Source organism: Acanthamoeba castellanii (genome assembly GCF_000313135.1).
Source record: "Acanthamoeba castellanii str. Neff unplaced genomic scaffold scf7180000084777, whole genome shotgun sequence".
In the NCBI taxonomy this organism is placed as follows: domain Eukaryota; phylum Discosea; order Longamoebia; family Acanthamoebidae; genus Acanthamoeba; species Acanthamoeba castellanii.
The window spans coordinates 820,805-836,828 of NW_004457712.1; the positions used below are offsets into that span (position 1 = coordinate 820,805).

General features: G+C 59.7%; 5 protein-coding genes across 5 annotated transcripts in view; 1 reads left to right on the top strand and 4 right to left on the bottom strand.

The window, feature by feature from the left end:
* Positions 1-76: 76 nt before the first annotated feature.
* ACA1_291740 (gammaglutamyltransferase) lies at positions 77-3,514 on the bottom strand (the record flags this gene model as incomplete). Its single annotated transcript, XM_004368063.1, has 15 exons — positions 77-214; positions 321-383; positions 468-586; positions 686-769; positions 889-1,021; positions 1,262-1,342; positions 1,451-1,566; positions 1,685-1,761; positions 1,846-1,892; positions 1,994-2,128; positions 2,225-2,344; positions 2,436-2,703; positions 2,829-2,919; positions 3,049-3,410; positions 3,441-3,514. 15 exons carry the CDS (start codon positions 3,512-3,514, stop codon positions 77-79), a joined length of 1,908 nt encoding a protein of 635 aa, XP_004368120.1.
* A 539-nt stretch (positions 3,515-4,053) lies between these two features.
* Positions 4,054-9,041, top strand: ACA1_291750 (FERM central domain containing protein; the record flags this gene model as incomplete). Its single annotated transcript, XM_004368064.1, has 15 exons — positions 4,054-4,495; positions 4,815-4,900; positions 5,087-5,309; positions 5,414-5,622; positions 5,730-5,903; positions 6,007-6,165; positions 6,237-6,326; positions 6,433-7,011; positions 7,111-7,505; positions 7,596-7,818; positions 7,927-8,079; positions 8,191-8,274; positions 8,390-8,526; positions 8,660-8,803; positions 8,921-9,041. 15 exons carry the CDS (start codon positions 4,054-4,056, stop codon positions 9,039-9,041), a joined length of 3,219 nt encoding a protein of 1,072 aa, XP_004368121.1.
* Positions 9,042-9,135: 94 nt separating this feature from the next.
* Positions 9,136-12,001, bottom strand: ACA1_291760 (ATPase/histidine kinase/DNA gyrase B/HSP90 domain containing protein; the record flags this gene model as incomplete). Its single annotated transcript, XM_004368065.1, has 6 exons — positions 9,136-9,980; positions 10,111-10,348; positions 10,445-10,577; positions 10,684-10,969; positions 11,179-11,356; positions 11,489-12,001. 6 exons carry the CDS (start codon positions 11,999-12,001, stop codon positions 9,136-9,138), a joined length of 2,193 nt encoding a protein of 730 aa, XP_004368122.1.
* An 871-nt stretch (positions 12,002-12,872) lies between these two features.
* Positions 12,873-14,579, bottom strand: ACA1_291770 (MHCK/EF2 kinase domain containing protein; the record flags this gene model as incomplete). The annotated part of the gene is made up of 4 exons (XM_004368066.1): positions 12,873-13,792; positions 13,880-14,094; positions 14,248-14,323; positions 14,474-14,579. The coding sequence occupies 4 exons, from the start codon at positions 14,577-14,579 to the stop codon at positions 12,873-12,875; spliced, it is 1,317 nt and encodes a 438-aa protein (XP_004368123.1).
* A 411-nt stretch (positions 14,580-14,990) lies between these two features.
* The window catches only part of ACA1_291780 (ATPase, AAA domain containing protein), a gene marked incomplete at both ends in the record, with an annotated part of 3,182 nt that continues 2,148 nt past the window's right edge, over positions 14,991-16,024 (bottom strand). Inside the window, one exon of the mRNA XM_004368067.1 lies at positions 14,991-15,995. Coding sequence (XP_004368124.1) covers positions 14,991-15,995 — 1,005 coding nt within the window. The remainder of the gene's footprint in view (positions 15,996-16,024) is intronic.

Genomic DNA, 16,024 nt, shown 5'->3' on the forward strand with positions numbered 1-16,024 from the left:
GTTATCATTATTTATTTATGAAATGTAAAGTTATATTTAGAAAAATATTTGTTCGCATTGGATTGTGTGGATTGCATCAAAAGCCGGCAGGGCGTCCGTGCTTTCGCGGGTCGCTCACGGCGTGGAGCACGCGGGTGGCCGCGTTCTCGTCGTCGGCTTGCTTGGACTCCACCAACACCGCCTGGACGACCGCGATCTCCTCCTTGCGGCCCATCTGCGCAGATGTACGCGCAGTTGCATTCGTAGGTAGGTAAGCGTGCCACCATGTCATGTGCGCGTGCGCGTGCGCATGCGGTCGTGTGTGTCTGCGTGTGCCGTACCTGATGGCCGCGCTGCGCAAGTTCTCGTATGATGTCCTGCGCGAAGCCCGTTTCGGTGTAGACCTGCACACGCCGACGTGGAGGGGGAAAAGGTGAGTTGAGTTGATGGCATGTGTGGTGGTGTGGTGATGGTGGTGGTGGTGGTACGTCGGTGGGGAGGAGCTGGTGGTGGACGCGCGGTCGCGACACGGCCTTCCACAGGCCTTGCCGGTAGTCCACCACGTTGAGGAACGTCTGCAGGGTGCCCGTGATGATTCGCGAACCGCCTGCACCGCACACCGCACACACACACGCACGCGCACCAGTAAAGTTAACACGCGCGTTCCATCGCACGCACAACACCCCACACAAAAAAACGCGCGTACCTGATGCGCCGACAATCAGATAGACCTCGCCATCCTTCAACACTATCGATGGCGACATGGACGAGAGTGGTCGCTTGCCCGGCCCTGGCCAGGTGCCACACAGAAAAGAAAAGAATAAGTAATGTTATTTATAAAAGCATAACATTAAAAAATAAAAATGAATTAATGAATTAATGAATTAATGAATTCGTTGGGGGTAGTACGGATGAAGTTGGCCTCGGACGGGGGCAGGTCGTAGGCGTTGGCCCGCCCGGGGATCGAGAAGTCGTCCATTTGGCTATTCAGCACCACGCCCGTCGACGGCGACAGCACCTTCGAGCCGAAGATGAGGTTCACCTGAGGTGGCGCCAACCACTCAAATCAGCCTGTGTCGTGTGTGCGTGTGTGCGGTCGTGCGTGTGCGTGTGCGTGTGCGTGTGTGCGGTCGTGCGTGTGCGTGTGCGTGTGCGTGTGCGTGTGCGTGTGCGTGTGCGTGTGCCATGTTACCGTGGAGGTCATGGAAACGGCGGTGCCGTCGGGGTCGATGACGGAGATGTGGGTGGTGCCCTCGTTGTTGATGGGGTTGCCCAGAGGCACCATGTCCTCGTAGTGGGTGTAGGGAAAGGTCTTGTCGGCCCGCAGCCGTCGCCGCAGCCGACCCGCGTGCTCCTTACTCAACTGTACAGGACCACCGCACAACACGCACGCGTTCAGCTAACCGCACACGCCGCATGCAGCACGCTGCGCGCGCGTATGTGTGTTGCGTGCGCTGAACGCGACGGGTACCATGGCGTGTGTGAGGTTGTGCAGATCGGCGAATTGCGGGTCAGCCAGACCCATGCGATCGGCGTAGGCGAAGGCCAACGCTTCGGCCACCCAGTGATAGGCCTGGGCCGTCGGTCCTGCAGTCGCCAACAATAAACAAAATCCGTGTCGCGTGCACGCGTCGTGTGTGTCGTGTCGCGTGCGTGCGTGTCGTGTCGTTTCGCGTGCGTGCGTCGAGTTTAGTGCGTTGCGTACCGAGCAGGGGCAGATTGTAGGCCTCGAGCAGGTTGAGCGCCATCACCACGCAAGCGCCGCCGAACGGTGGACCTGCGCTTTATTTAGTATTGTTAGTATTAAAATAGTAGAAAAAACAAATAAATTATAAAGTATAAATCAAAGCCATGGTGATGGAGTACCTCAGCACCTCCAGCCCGCGGTAGAATCCCTTCACCGGCGTTCGCACCTACATTTGTGTGTTGCGTTGCGTTGTGTGTGTGCGCGCGCGCGCGTGCGTGTGTGTGTGTTAAGGGTGGTGTTAAGAAGTGTGAAGTGTGAAGTGTGAACCTTAACGGTGCCGTTGTGGAGGTAGTTGTGAAGATCGTCGGCGGTGATGATGCCTCCAGCCTGCTGGATGTCGGCCACCAGCTGTTGCGCCAGCGATGACGTACGCGAGTAGAACGCCGATGCGCCGTTCTCTGCCTGCACCGCACGACACGCACCGCACGCACCGCAGGCGATTGGAACAATCATTCAAATCTCCACGAATCAAAAAAATGGAAATGGTGTAAAACGAACCACGAGCGCGAGCGTGTCGGCCAGGCGCGGATTGGAGACCGTGTCGCCCTCCTTCTTGCGCACCCCGTCGGGCGCGTACACCGACCGAAGCCCCGGGTCCACCACGATCTCCGGCGTGTCCTGCACAATGCGGTCAGGACCGAAGTCTTAAAAGAAGAGAAAAGAAGAGAAAAGAAATGAAAAACTATGTAAGAGAAGAAGACGAGAGTACGGCGATCCACTTGGCGAGGAGCGCGGGAACGGTGAAGTTGCGGGCCAGCTGGGCCGAGGGCATGACGAGGTCCTTCCACGCCACGTGGCCCGACCCGTGCTGCTGCCACGCGTACTCGAGCCCGGCCAGCTCGCCCGGCACCGCCACGCTGAGCCCGCCCGTGCGGCTGGCCTCGACCGGTCGGTCGCGGTACATGTCCTGCGACGCCGCGCTGGGCGCCACCTCCCTGAAGTCGATCAGCTCGCTATGCCCCTCTTTCGTGTGCAGCCTTAAGGTGGTCGCCAATGTACACGTGCCATACAGATACACACACGCGTTGTGGTTTAGGCTTGATTGCAGATTGGGCCACGTGTGGTTCATAAAGACGACGATCAGAGGTGGTGAGAGACGTACAGCAGGACGCCACCGCCGCCGATCCCCGAGGAGAAGCTGTTGAGCACCCCGATGCACAGACAACTCGCCACCGCTGCATCCACCGCGTTTCCTGCACACATAAAATATTTTTTATTAAATAAATCAGATTGTTCACATAAATAATAAAAATGTAATTAATTTATGAAAATAAAAAATAAATGAAAGAGCGAAAACGAGGAAAGAACGAAAGGGAGCGTACCGCCGAGGTCCCGCATGATGGTGGTCCCGATGTCCGAGCAGAGGCCGTTCTCCGTGGCCACGGCCCCGCGCTGGGCCCGCACGTAGCCCGCACCCACGGGCGGCGCGGGCGAGCTTGCACCCGAGGAGTTGCCCGAGGGCAGGGTGGCGAGCAGGATGATGGCCACCAGCAGCAGAAAGACCAGCACGACGGCGAGGAGCCACAAGAGCCGCTTGCGCTTGAACCACTTGCGGCGCAGGTAGGCGAGCCAGGCCCGCAGGCCGCCGGCCGAGTAGAAGGAACCGATCTGCAGCACACCGCCGTCGTCGTGGCCGCTTAGGGCGGCCTCTTCGTCGGAGTAGAAGGTGGTGACGCCGCTCCCGCTTGTGCCGTCCCGTTCATCTTCGTCGTACTCCTCATTGTAGATGTCGTCGTTGTTGTTGCCCGCTTCCTTGTGGTTGCCGAGGATCCGAGCGTCATCTATCATCTCGATCGAATCTCCATCTTCATCAAAAGGGGAGTGCGAACCTCCTTGCATGCCTTTCGTCTTCTGTGCCTAACTTTTGAACAAGCAAGTGTTGTGGTCGGGCTAAACGAAATTTCGAAGTCGCCACGGTTGGAATGTGAGATGCGCAAAATATGCCGGCATTTAAAATATATTACCAAATAAAAACGCATATTTAAAAGAGGTGCGAAATTAGAAGTGCCAAGCACGACAGAATCGGAAGTGTAGCAGAGATGAATGAGTTGGAAGCTCTGCTGAGCGATTTGGAGCAGCTCTACCACGGCAATGTGCGAGAGATGGAGTCGAGGAGCCGTGGCGTATCGGTGGGTCACCAGGCGCCGCCGATTAAATCACCACAAATGCATTACGCAACCGCCGCGCCTGGTGCTACCGCCTCCCAAGCGCCCAAGCTCGAGCTGCCGCCCCGCCCCCAGAACAACCCCTACACGCACCTGGCGCCACAGCCGCAAGTAGCGCCTCATCATCATCATCAAGTAGCGCCCACGGATCGACAAAAGGAAATGCTCATTCGGCAGCAGCAGGAGCTCATCCAGGAGCAGAGCAGACAGATCGAACAGCTCAAGCAGCTCCAGCATCATCAAGAGGTGCCAAGGCCGATGTCGCCGGGCAGGTCGACAACGGCCGTGGTCCACGCGCTGGACGACATCATGGACGACCTGAGCCAGCTCATCGCGGCCGACACCAAGGCCCTGCCCGACACGATCCTCGACGACCTGCAGAACCTGGAGCTCCGCCCGTTGACGACGGCGACTGCCCTGCATCAGCAGCAGCGGCGGCCGACGTCGCCGCCGCTGCCGGTCGTGGCCCCCATGGGGACAGTCCCGACCCGCGCTCGGCCCGTGTCGTCGTACCACCCGCGGGCCAGCGCGATCACCTCCCCGCCGGCCGTGCAGGCCATCGGCGCCCCGCCTGGGCGCGCCTCTCCGGGCATGGCCCACACAGGTACGAGGGGGCTCTCGTAAGTAGACCTGATCTATGCATGTCGTGCGTCGTACGTGTGTCATATCTGACCGTGTGTCGTGTCGCGTGTGTCGTGTACAGTTGCTGCCAGATCCAACACCACTTCGCCTGGCACGCACGCACACCACAGAAGCTTCTGTTTGATGTTTTGCTGACACTTGTCGGTCACGGGCGCCGTGTTCTCTCTCTCACCTCAGCAGCGCGGCCATCGGTCCACGAGTTGCACCAGCGCCTGAACGCGAGGCCCCAGCAGCTGCCCGCCACTCTGATTCCGTCCGCTGCCGCGCCGGCGCCGCAGCAGAAAGCGGACCAGACCAAGAGCAGCAGCAGCAGCAGCAGCAGCAGCAGCAGCACTGGACCGGCGCCCTTTTCGGCGCGCAGGCCCACGTTCAGCGCCGCCAGGTCGCGCGCACCGCTGCCGGTACACCATATCCCCCGCCGAGCTTCGTGAGAGCTGCGGTAACTCACCAAACCCTTCGTTTGACGTACGTTGTGTGCGGTCGTGTGCGGTCGTGTGCGGTCGTGATGTGTCGGGAGTGACAGGCCCTGTACACGTCAGTTAGAAATGGGCAGTACGACGCACCGCCGACCAAGACACCGCTGGTACCGCGCGAGGTCAAGGCCCACGAGGGCGCCGCGCTGTCGCTCACCATGGGCCTGGTGGACGGATCCACCAAGAAGATCATCGTCTCCGACAACTTCACCGTTCAAGACGTGCTCATTGCCTACGCGAGCAAGCTGGGCCTCTGGCAAGTTGATTTCTTCAGCCTCGCCGAGTCTCGACCCGGCAAGTCGGGTACCATTCCCTTTCATCGCACACGCGCCGCCGCACACGCACCCGCCGCACACGCACCCGCCGCACACGCACGACCGCACACACACTGAGTGTGTGGTGCGCAGATCGGTGGCTGCACCCAGCGGTCCAGGTGGGCCGCTATGGCATCCAGGAGACGAGCAGGCTCGTGCTGAAGATCAAGTTCTTCAAGCGGCCTCGGTACCTGGTGGACCCGGTCGCGCTGCGTCTGTTCTACCTCCAGATACAGACCAACGTCGTCGCCGGCGCCTACCCGTGTACCGAGCGCCTGGCCATCACCCTCGCCGCGCACCAGGTACCTGCGCCGCCTGTCTCCCCGTACATCACGTGTGTGACTGACGTGCATGTGCGGTCGTGCGTGTGCGTGTGTTGATGTGCGTGGTGTGTGTGTGTGTGTGTCAGCTGCAAATCCAAGAGGGCGACCACCAGCCGCAGAAGCACAAGCCCGGCTGGTTCGGCGGAGTGGACAACCTGCAGAAGTTCGTGCCGCCGGAAGTGACCCTCAAATATCCCGTGGACTACATCGAGGAGCGCATCTTCCGCTTGCACGCCAAGCTGATCGGCAAGACCAACCATGTACGCATTTGACTGTGTCGTGTGTCGTGTGCCGTGTGTCGTGTGTGCCATGTGTGTCGTGTGTGTCGTGTGTGGAGTCGACTGACATGCAATGCTTGTTCAGGAGGAGCTGTTCAGGGAGTACATTGATTTGGCGGCGGCCATTCCCACGTTCGGCATCAACCTGTACAACGTGTTCGATGGCGAGTTCGAGAAGGGCGGCGTGAAGCGGAGGCTGGGTATCGGCGAAGACGGCATCATGCTCACCCGCCGCGCCGAGAAGGTACGTGCGCTGGCGCCCCGCCTGCCCCTCCCCCCAATATCGTATGCCTCAAGTGAGCTCCCCTCTCATAGGGAGCGTACGACTTCTATCCGTGGACTAGCATGGGCGGCTGGCTCAAGGCCAGCGACACCGTCTTTCAAGTGAGAGTTGTCGGCCAACCGGTACGCGTGTGAGTGCGCGCGTGTGTGGCGTGTGTGTGTGCGTGTGCGTGTGTGGCGTGTGTGGCGTGTGTCGCATGGCACTCACTAGTGAATGGTCGCTTTGAAGATATTTGCGTTCCACGCGCCGGCCGACTGCGTGTTTGACATTCTGGAGCTGATGACGGGCTACTACCTGATGGCGTTCCACTCCGACCCGGCCGTGCCGGACTTCCCCATTCCCTACGAGCCCGACTGCCTGCCCCACCCGCGCCTCTTCCTGCCCTACAAGCCGCGCAACCTCCAGAACGCCTACACCCGCAGCTGCCTCGAAATCCTCAAGCACACCTACGAAGCCGTGTACGCGTTCCACCCCACCACCGACGATTTCACATTCCTCAGCATGGCTAGCATTCCTAAGGCTCACATTACTCAACACATTACTTACATTCCGCGTTTGCAACTGGAATGCAATGGAACGAACAGGTGCAAGGAGTACACGGTGCGGCCGGTGGAGGCCTTCATGCTGCAGATGGACGAGACGCTGGACCAGAGCGGCGGCGTGCTCACCAAGATCGTGATGCGGCACTGCGACGTGGGCGAGTTCCAGTTCAAGGCGCTGCTCAAGGGTCTCGAGGCCGCGGCCGCCCAGGCCGTCCACGCCCACAACAACATTCTCATCCAGGAGCTCGACCTCTCCTCCAACCAGGTCTCCACCGCCAACCCCGCTTCTCACCTTCTCCAATTTATTATCTTTTTATAATTTATTCTTATTATTTGCTGACGTGGCGTGGTCGTTCGGTGGCAGAATGCGATCACGGCGCGGCATGCGCAGTACATAGGGCAGTTGCTGGGGGCCTGCCCGGTGCTGCGCGTGCTCAACCTGAACGACTGTCGCCTGGGCACCCAGGGCGCCGTCGACCTCGCGGCCGTGCTCACGTCGAACCTCACCCTGCACGAGCTGCACGTCGCCAGCAACCAGATCAACGACCGGGGCACGGCGGCGCTGGTCAAGGCCCTCAAGGGCAACCAGGCGCTGCACGCCTTCAACTTTGCGGACAACGGGCTGTCGGCCGACGGAGCCAAGCTGCTCGGGGACATGCTCGAGAAGAATCCGCACGTCACCACGCTTGCCCTGGGCCTCAACAAGTTCGGCGACCTCGGCATCAACCACCTCTACCACGGCATCAAGTGCAACACCACGTACGACCCCCGCGTGTGCGGTGGTGCGTGTGCGATGAGGCGTGTGCGGTTGTGCGTGTGCGCTCTGACTGAGATCTACGACGACGACAGATTGCTGCGTCTCGATTTGTGCCGCACGGAGTTCACGGCCAAGGCCGGTAAGCACCTGCTACGCATTCTCACGGAGAAGCCCAACATCACGTGCGTCAAGCTGGCGCACAACGACATCGGCCAGACCGGCGGCCAGATGCTGGGGGCCTACCTCACTTCCGGCTCGCGGCTGACGGTTCTCGACCTCAGCTACACCAACATCGGCTCCAAGGCGCTCAAAGCCGTACGTCCTCCCCTCTGGCACCATTAATGGCGCTTGCTGACACGACACGACCAACGACACGACCAACGACACGACACGACACACGCACGACCGCACACGCGATTACAGATTGGGCGCGGGCTGAGGGAGAACAGGTCGGTCACGACGCTCAAACTGTCGGGCAACGAGTTCGACAAGAAGGGCGCGATGGCTCTGGCCGAGGCCCTCGAGGCCAACCGCACCCTGCAGCACTTGGCCCTCGCCCGGTGCGGCCTTCCCAAGGTAAGCACCACCCATAGCATATACTTTTTTTTCTCATCAATCAGCTCACCATCAACTCACTTTCCACGCTGCGGTGGTGGCTGGTGGTGGTGGTGGTGGTAATCTCTCCAGCCGGCGCTTTGGGTGCTGGTCCAGGCGCTCCGGTCCCGGAACACGACGCTGCAGCGCCTGAACCTGAGCCACAACCCTATGAACGTACGTTTGTCGCTCTCGCTCTCGTTCTCGCTATCGACTGTTCTCTCGTTCAAGGGCATTGAACAACATTATCATTAATATTTTTAATATTATTATTTTATTACGATTATTGTAGGTTGAGGTGGCCAAGGTGATGGGCGACGTGCTGGCGTACAACACCAGCCTGCAGACGCTCAACCTGACCGGCTGCCTATCGTCCGACGGCACCAAGGAGATCGTCACCGGAATCGGCGTCAACCGCGCTCTCGTCAAGTACGTGCGTCATCGTCATCGTCATCGCCATGTTAGATAGCCGCGGTTGCTTCCTTTAAACGAGTCCTCATCATTACATTGTGTGTGTCGTGTGCGTGTGGTGTGTGCCATGGGTTGGTTGCGCCTGGACCAGGCTGAACCTGAGCGGGTGCCGAATGACCAAGGTGGTGTGGACCAGCCTGGCGGATGCCATTCTCCAGAACCGCACCCTCGAGCGGCTCCTGTGCAAGGACACGGCCTGCGACGCGCGGCTCTTCGAAGAAGTTCTCAACCATTGGTGCGCGCTCTCCTCTTCAACAACATCCAACCTTGAAATGCAACACACACACACACACGCACCCGCACACGCACACGCACACAACACTCTGAACCGGCACCTCCGTGAACACAACAGGGACTTGCGGAAGCATCTGCTCCACGTGAAGGTCCTTCACCTGGGCTCCAACAACATCACGCCGACCGATCGCCTGCAAGAGCGGATCCGCAATTATCCGGTCACCATTCTCTTCTCCTGAAGAGGACCCAACCACGACTAATTTAAATTTTTTTATTTACATTAAGTGTTATATTAACATGTGTGTGATGTGTGTGTGGTGTCGACCGACTACCCTAACTACTACTTGCTTCGCTGCCGTCCTCCGAGCAGTCGTCGGAGCTGCACTCGCTGCAGGAACCGCAGCTGCTCCGCTCGTCTTCGGTGGTGAGCCACTTGTTGAGGATGTGGCACAGCTTGGTCTTGTCGAACGGCTTCGGCAGCCAGTCGTCCATGCCCGAGTCAATGCACTTGCGCCGGTACTCCGTCGTGGCCGACGCCGTCAGAGCGATGATTGGGATGTGACCGATCTCGGCCTTGGTCCCGCCATGCCGCTCCCCAATGCCTTCCTCCTCTTCTCGGCCCTCGTCTTCTTGATGAACCTCGAGGCTGTCGGCTCCCGCGTCATCGTCCGACGACGTGTTCTTGTCGCTGTCGCTGGCCCGGCCGCCCTCGCTCGACTGCTCGGTCTTGGCTGACTGTCCGCCGGCTTCTCGATCTACTGTAGGCGACGTCGACGTCGCTTTCTTCTTCGTCGTGTTCGTCATTGTCGTCGTGCGGCCGTCGCCGTCGCGTTCGACCATCGCTTTGTTGGGGTGCGCCGGGTGGATGGCCACCACAGCCTGCTCGTCCTGCTTTTTGGGCTGATGCGAGGCGGCCGCTGAAGGCGCGACGGCGCAGGGCCGGAAGGGGGCGAGCTCGCGCTCGCGGATCTTGCGGGTCGCTTCGAACCCGTCCATGAGGGGCATCTGGCAGTCCATGAGCACGGCGTCGAACTCCTCCTCGTCCATGGCCTGGATGCACTCGAGCCCGTTGTTGGCCACCCGCACGCTGCAGCCGAACGAGCGCAGCATCCGCACGCCCACCTTCTGGTTGATGATGTTGTCCTCCACGAACAGCACCCTCCGCGACGGCAGCTCATCTGCGTGCGTGTCGTGTCATGTTGCATGTCGTGTTGCGTGTGCGTGTTGCGTGTTGCGTGTTGCGTGTGCGTGTGCGGTGAGATGAAGTTGTGGAAAATGAAAGAGAGAGAGAAAGAAGGAAGAGCGTACCGGAGGGGGTGCAGGGCGAGACGTGCTCTTCGGCCTCGTCGGAGAGGAGGAGGAAGCTCTCCATCTCCTGCGAGTGGATGGGCAGGGTGACGGTGAACCAGAACTTGGAGCCGCGCCCGAAGGCCGACGTGCAGTGGATCTGGCCGCCCATCGATTCGCACAGCCGCTGGCTGATGGCTAGGCCCAGGCCCGACCCGCCGTACCGTCGCGTGATCGACGCGTCCACCTGCGAAAATGCCTGCGCCCACATTCACACGTCAGCACTCCCTTTTTAATGAATAATAATATAAATAAAATAAATAAATAAAATACAATATTTAACAAAAAGGTATACCTTGAATAGTTGGCAGAGGTGTTCCTCGGCGATGCCGATGCCGTTGTCCTCGACCTCGACGCGCAGGTCCTCGCTCTCGTCGATGATGCGCACCGTGACCGTACCGCCCTCGCCCGTGAACTTGATCGCGTTGCTGACGATCGTCGACGACCACGACGGTAACGACCATGATATGATGGGTACCATTGTCAGCAATTCCAGGGCTGACTTGACCGAAAGCTTGAGGGTAGAACGAGTACCTGACCAGGTTGAAGAGAATCTGCTTTATGCGGAGCGGGTCGCCGATGCGGACGGGGTAGCGCACGTCGACGCACTTGCGCAGTTGGATCCGCTTCTGCTCGGCCTGGGCGGCAAAGACCTTGAGCAGGGCCTCGAGCTCCTGCACGGGCTTGAACGGGAGACACTCGAGCTGGAGCCGCTTGGACTCGATGCGCTCGATGTCGAGGATGTTGTTGATCAGCGCCAGCATGTGCTCCCCGCAGTCGCGGATGATCTCGGCGTTGTCGCGCGTCGGGTCGTGCCTCGCTGCCGAGGGCGGGATCGCCTCGAGCAGCATTGACGTCGAAGCAATGATGCCATGAAGCGGCGTACGAAGCTCTGTGTTGTGTGTCGCGTTGAGTGTGTGCGCCGTGGTGGCGTGTCGTGTTGTGTCGTGTGCGTCGGAGCGTGAGTGTTATGTTTGGCGGAGAATTGTGCGAGAGCAGCGGTGGTGGTGGTGGTGGTGGTGGTGGTACCGTGGCTGATGTTGGCCATGAACTGGCTCTTGGCGTGGGTGGCCTCCTGGAGCTGGTCGTGGGCCTCCTCGCGCTCCTTGATGGCGCTCTTGAGCTTGCCTATGGCCTGGTACCGCGACGTCTCGTGCACGAACGCCGTCGTGCCCACGATCAAGTAGCTCATCACCACCACGAACCACTTCCACACACAACACAACACAACACCACACACCACACCACACCAGACCTTTCGTCAGCTACGCGTTTGTTCTTTTCTCCTCTTTCTTTTTCTCTGAGTAGAGGGAAGAAGACGAAGATGTAGATGTGGTACCTTGTGGACGGGCGGCAGGAGGACAAGCTCTTCGGAGGGGGGAATGACGTAGCACGAGAGGAAGACGAAGAGGGAGATCTGGGCGACGATGAAGATGAGCGACCGCAGACCGGCCGTGGCGCCCATGATGTAGAAGAGGAGCGTGGGGATGAAGAGGAGCCACAGCATGTACTCGCTGACGAGGCCGAAGTTGAAGCAGACCACGACAGTGCCCATGTCGATATCGATGAGGAATAGCGCCGTGACCAGGTAGAGATTCTGCGTGTAGTAGAGGAGCACGACGAGGCTCAACTCCACCACGAGGTAGGTGAGAGCGGCCGAGCGCAGGAAGGTGAAGAAGGGGCCGTCGTAGAAGAGGGCCGAGCAGACGAGGAAAAAGTTGTAGAGGATGAAGAGCAGGATGGTGCAGAGCAGCACGGCACACTTGCGTCGTTCCTCCCTGTCCTTTGAAACGAAGAAGCTGCCAAAGAGGAGCGGCAGGCCCTCGTAAATCTTTCCGGGTTGTACTGCCATTCTCGAGAGCTTTTGATGAAGGTCCTGTTGGAGGTTGTATCGATTTGTTGGTGTGGAGGAGAGGATTGAGGTCACTCCCACACCTGGCAGTCTGTCGTGGTTCACTCGCTGCTGACTAATAAATAGAAAGGAGCTTGAGCCTTCCCTTTGGCCTCTGACGATCGAGGAAGTTGAAGTGGAATAGTCGGGGAGGGTTGGGGTGGCTGGTGGCGCGAGCTGATGATGAGCCTTTTGGGTCTGGTGGCGTGGTGCTGAGGTGTTGGGGGCTAATGATGAAACGGGGCGCGTTGGTTAATGCTCAGACTAGCCTGGGCCGGCGTTGGGCCTCGAAGCGAGAAGATGATGAACTCGTGAGAGGAACCGGTGTGCATCTGGATTGGACCTGGTAGCGCTCTCAGGGCTCAGATCAGCCTCTCGGCGCCACTGGAGGCAGGGTGGCGGAGGATTGAGCGCCAAACCCTCCGATTCCAAATCGAGCTCCACTGGAAGACCAAGGCCTTGTTGCAGCCCACTGCAAAGATGATCAGTGGTACCCCACACATGGCCTCCCACATGTGGTGAAGGACAAGGGCACGACCTTCCGCGGAACAGAGTCGTTTTTACTGGGCGAAGGTTGCAATTGGCTCGATTTTTATTTACTGGAGTTAAAATTCCAACGGAGTTTGTCCGCGGGGCATTTACTCGCTCTTGTTACACTCGTCTGGTCGGAAGATGATGTGTCTGTTCGTTGAGGCGCTTCAAGTCCTGTACCCTTGGGCGAACTGGTTGTCACTGTGAGTCTTGTGGTGCAAGTTGTTCACACTCACCCTTGTCAGGACACTGGTGTGTTGAAGAGGGCCGGGTCGTCTGAACACCTCCGTGACCTGAATACTCAACCGCTGGCCGACTGCAGCTTCTGCTGGACCAGGCGACAGAGGAGGGAGCACTGGTGGCTGGCAAAGAAGTCGCGTATGCCCTCCAGACCGCGATTGCCCGGCACTGGGCACAGCGAGCGCGGGTCCGTGTGCACCTGCGGGTCGGTGAACACGTCGCCCACGCCCTGCAGGTCGCACACCAGCGAGGTCCCGCCGCTCGCCAGGTAGCTGAAGTGGCTGAAGGCCTGCGGCGTGTCCCGCACACGCCCGTCCTCCGGCTGGGCGAACACGCGGCCCTCGTTGTCGTTGTACTTGACGTAGGCCCCGTCAAGTAGCGGCTCCATGACGCCCCACGCTGGGGGCTGCCGGGCGGCGAGCTCGACCACGACGATCGGGTTGAAGGCCACGGCCTTGGGCATGGCGCCGAACGCGTTCCAGCGGTGGGCCAGCCCGGCGGCCTTCCACTGCATGACCACCTCCTCCTGCAGGGTCTTGACCAGGGCGTCGGTGGTGGCGATGCCCAGCGCCGCCAGCGCGTCCGGCCGGAAGAACTTGACCACGTAGAAGCTGCCCTTGGCGAAGGCCTTGTAGGCCGACCGCAGCGAGCCGGTGGCCATGCACTGAGCCTCGACGATGCCGCGCAGGGTCTGCTTGCTCCACCGCCGGGCCTCGCCGTCCACGAGCGTGTAGCAGTTGATCGTTTCGCCCCGCTCCCGGTCGGGGATCTTGAACGTCGACGAAGGCGGGGCTGGCGGGGCTGGCGGGGCCATGTGCGGACGCTGGAAATTGGGCCGTGGCGGAGGTGGCTTGGGTGACGAAGACGACGATGATGACGAAGATGATGATGATGAAGAAGAAGGTGCAGATGAAGCTCCACACAGGTTGAATTTGGCGAGAATGGTCCTCATCAAGATGCCCTTGTTGCTGCTGCCTCCCTCTGTGCGATGATGATGGGGTAGTGTTGTAATAGCAAGTCATCACAGCCCTCGTGTGGAAGGAAAGGGGGAGGGGGCTCATCGCGCACCTCGGTCATGGATGGCGACGAGGCGCCAGTGCTTGAAGACCGGAGAGCCCGACGAGCCGGGCAGGGTGTCGCCCACGTAGGACACCACGGGACCCTTGATGCTGGCCACCAGCTGGATGCTCAGGTGCTTGCCGCCCTGGTGGTACTGGATGGCGTGGACGGCGTCCTCTGCGGCCAGCGGCGTCTCCAGGCACTCGGCGAGCCTGATGGGCACCCTGGCCGCAGACAGCGCATACCACGAACAGCCCACGATCGTGCAGTCAAATATTACATCCTATTTAACACGACACGACACAGGAAACAGACTGCAATCAGTTGTGGATTGAAGTGGTGTGAATCGCCAGAGGAGTGAAGGTACAGTTTTGAACATGGCAGCAGGACGCAGGAAGATTGTCGCCACGTCGGACTGGTCTGTTGAGTTGCTGAACTCGGCATAGGCCCGTTCTGCTTCCGCCACAGAGCTGATGAGGTCGTTGCTCGTCACCACACACAGGTACGAACAGCCTGGCACTTGTGAGGATTTCGAAAAAGAAAGAAATAAACAGATAAAATATAATAATGCAAATAATATATAATAAATGATATATATGGTACCCTGGTGCTCCACAGCAGCGAGGAAGCCGTTGCCAACGTGCGGGCGGCTGTTACCGGGTGCGGTGGGCACTGTGATGCGGCAGAGGGCCGCGCAGCAGCGCAGCATGCGCTGGATGTGGCCCCGTCTCCATCTTCATAGACCACATTTTCGTGCTGACAGGCAGCAGAGGCCGCACGGTGAGCCCATAAAGGACAGGTGGCGCGAGCATGCACGCCCCAGGACCCTGTGTGGAGAAAGTACCCGAAAAGCTGCAGAGGTCTCATGCGGCGCGGCCGTTCGTCTCGACTTGGCTTGGGGGGCATCAGTCCCCACGCGCTGCGCCCTTCCCTCCTCTACTTCCCGCTCTTTGCGCTTGGCGCCCCAGCTTCTCTCCATTGAATTTGATCAAAAAAATATATGTGTAACAATTAATTTGGGATTTGGTTACAAGGCACGGCTATAAGTGGTTAAAAGTGTTTTACTCCAAACTAAGTTTCATATCAGTAATACGGCCCGCCAGCCAAGTCTTTCTCCAGTTCAGGCGGATGTGGCGGAGACAATTACAATCCCCTCGAGCTGGTCAGCTGCCGCTTCATTCTCCTTTACCTCTCCTACCTTGGCCTGGGCGATCTTGACCTCCACCTCCTCCTCCTCCTTGGTCTCGTCGCCCTTGGCTTCCTCGTTTTGATCGTCGTTGTCGTTGTGGTCATCGTCTGCAGCCTTCTTGTTCTTGCGTCTGGCGGCCTTCTCGTTCTTGATACGCTCCAGCTCGGCCTCGACGAACCGCGCCACGTTGTCGATCGCAGCCTGCGGGTCGAGCTTGTGTCGCAGCAGGAAGCCCTGCAGGCTCGCCATCGACAGCCGCTCCTCGGGCACCAGCTCCGCGAACCGCTGCGCCAGCTCGTCCACCTCCGCCAGGCGCCGCTTGCCGTCGTCTTCGTTCTTCTTATCGTCTTCGCTGTCGTCGCGTTCGTTCTTCTGGGCCTCCCACGGGTGGTAAAAGTAGGCGAACAGGCGGCGCACTTGGTCGCGGCGGGCCAGTCCCACGTAGATCGCCATGTCCACGCGGCCCGGCCGGGTGAGCGCCGGGTCGAGCAGCTCGCGGTGGTTGGTGGTCATCAGCACCAGCGAGCCCTCGAACGCCACGGCACCGTCGAGCGCGTTGAGCAGGCCGCTGAAGGTGACCTTGTTCTTGCTGTGCGACTGGTCGACGTTCTTCGTGCGCTGGATGAAGGCGGCGTCGATGTCCTCCAGCAGGAGGATGCTGCCCTTGGGCATCTTGCGCAGGAACTCCTGGAGCGAGTCGTCGTCGAGGCTCGCGCTGGCCAGGCTGCACACGCACAGGTTGAGGCCCAGCTCGCCAGCCAGAGCCGTGGCGAAGCTGCTCTTGCCGCAGCCGGGCTCGCCGTAGAGCATGTAGCCGCGCCGGTGCGGAATGCCGCGCCGCTTGTACCACTCGCCCATGGCCAGGAACTCGCGCACGTCGGCCACCAGCTCCTCGACCACGCCCTCCGGGAAGTGCACCGACGCGATGGCGCGCCTCTCGACAGCCATGAGTTTGCGCCAGCTGC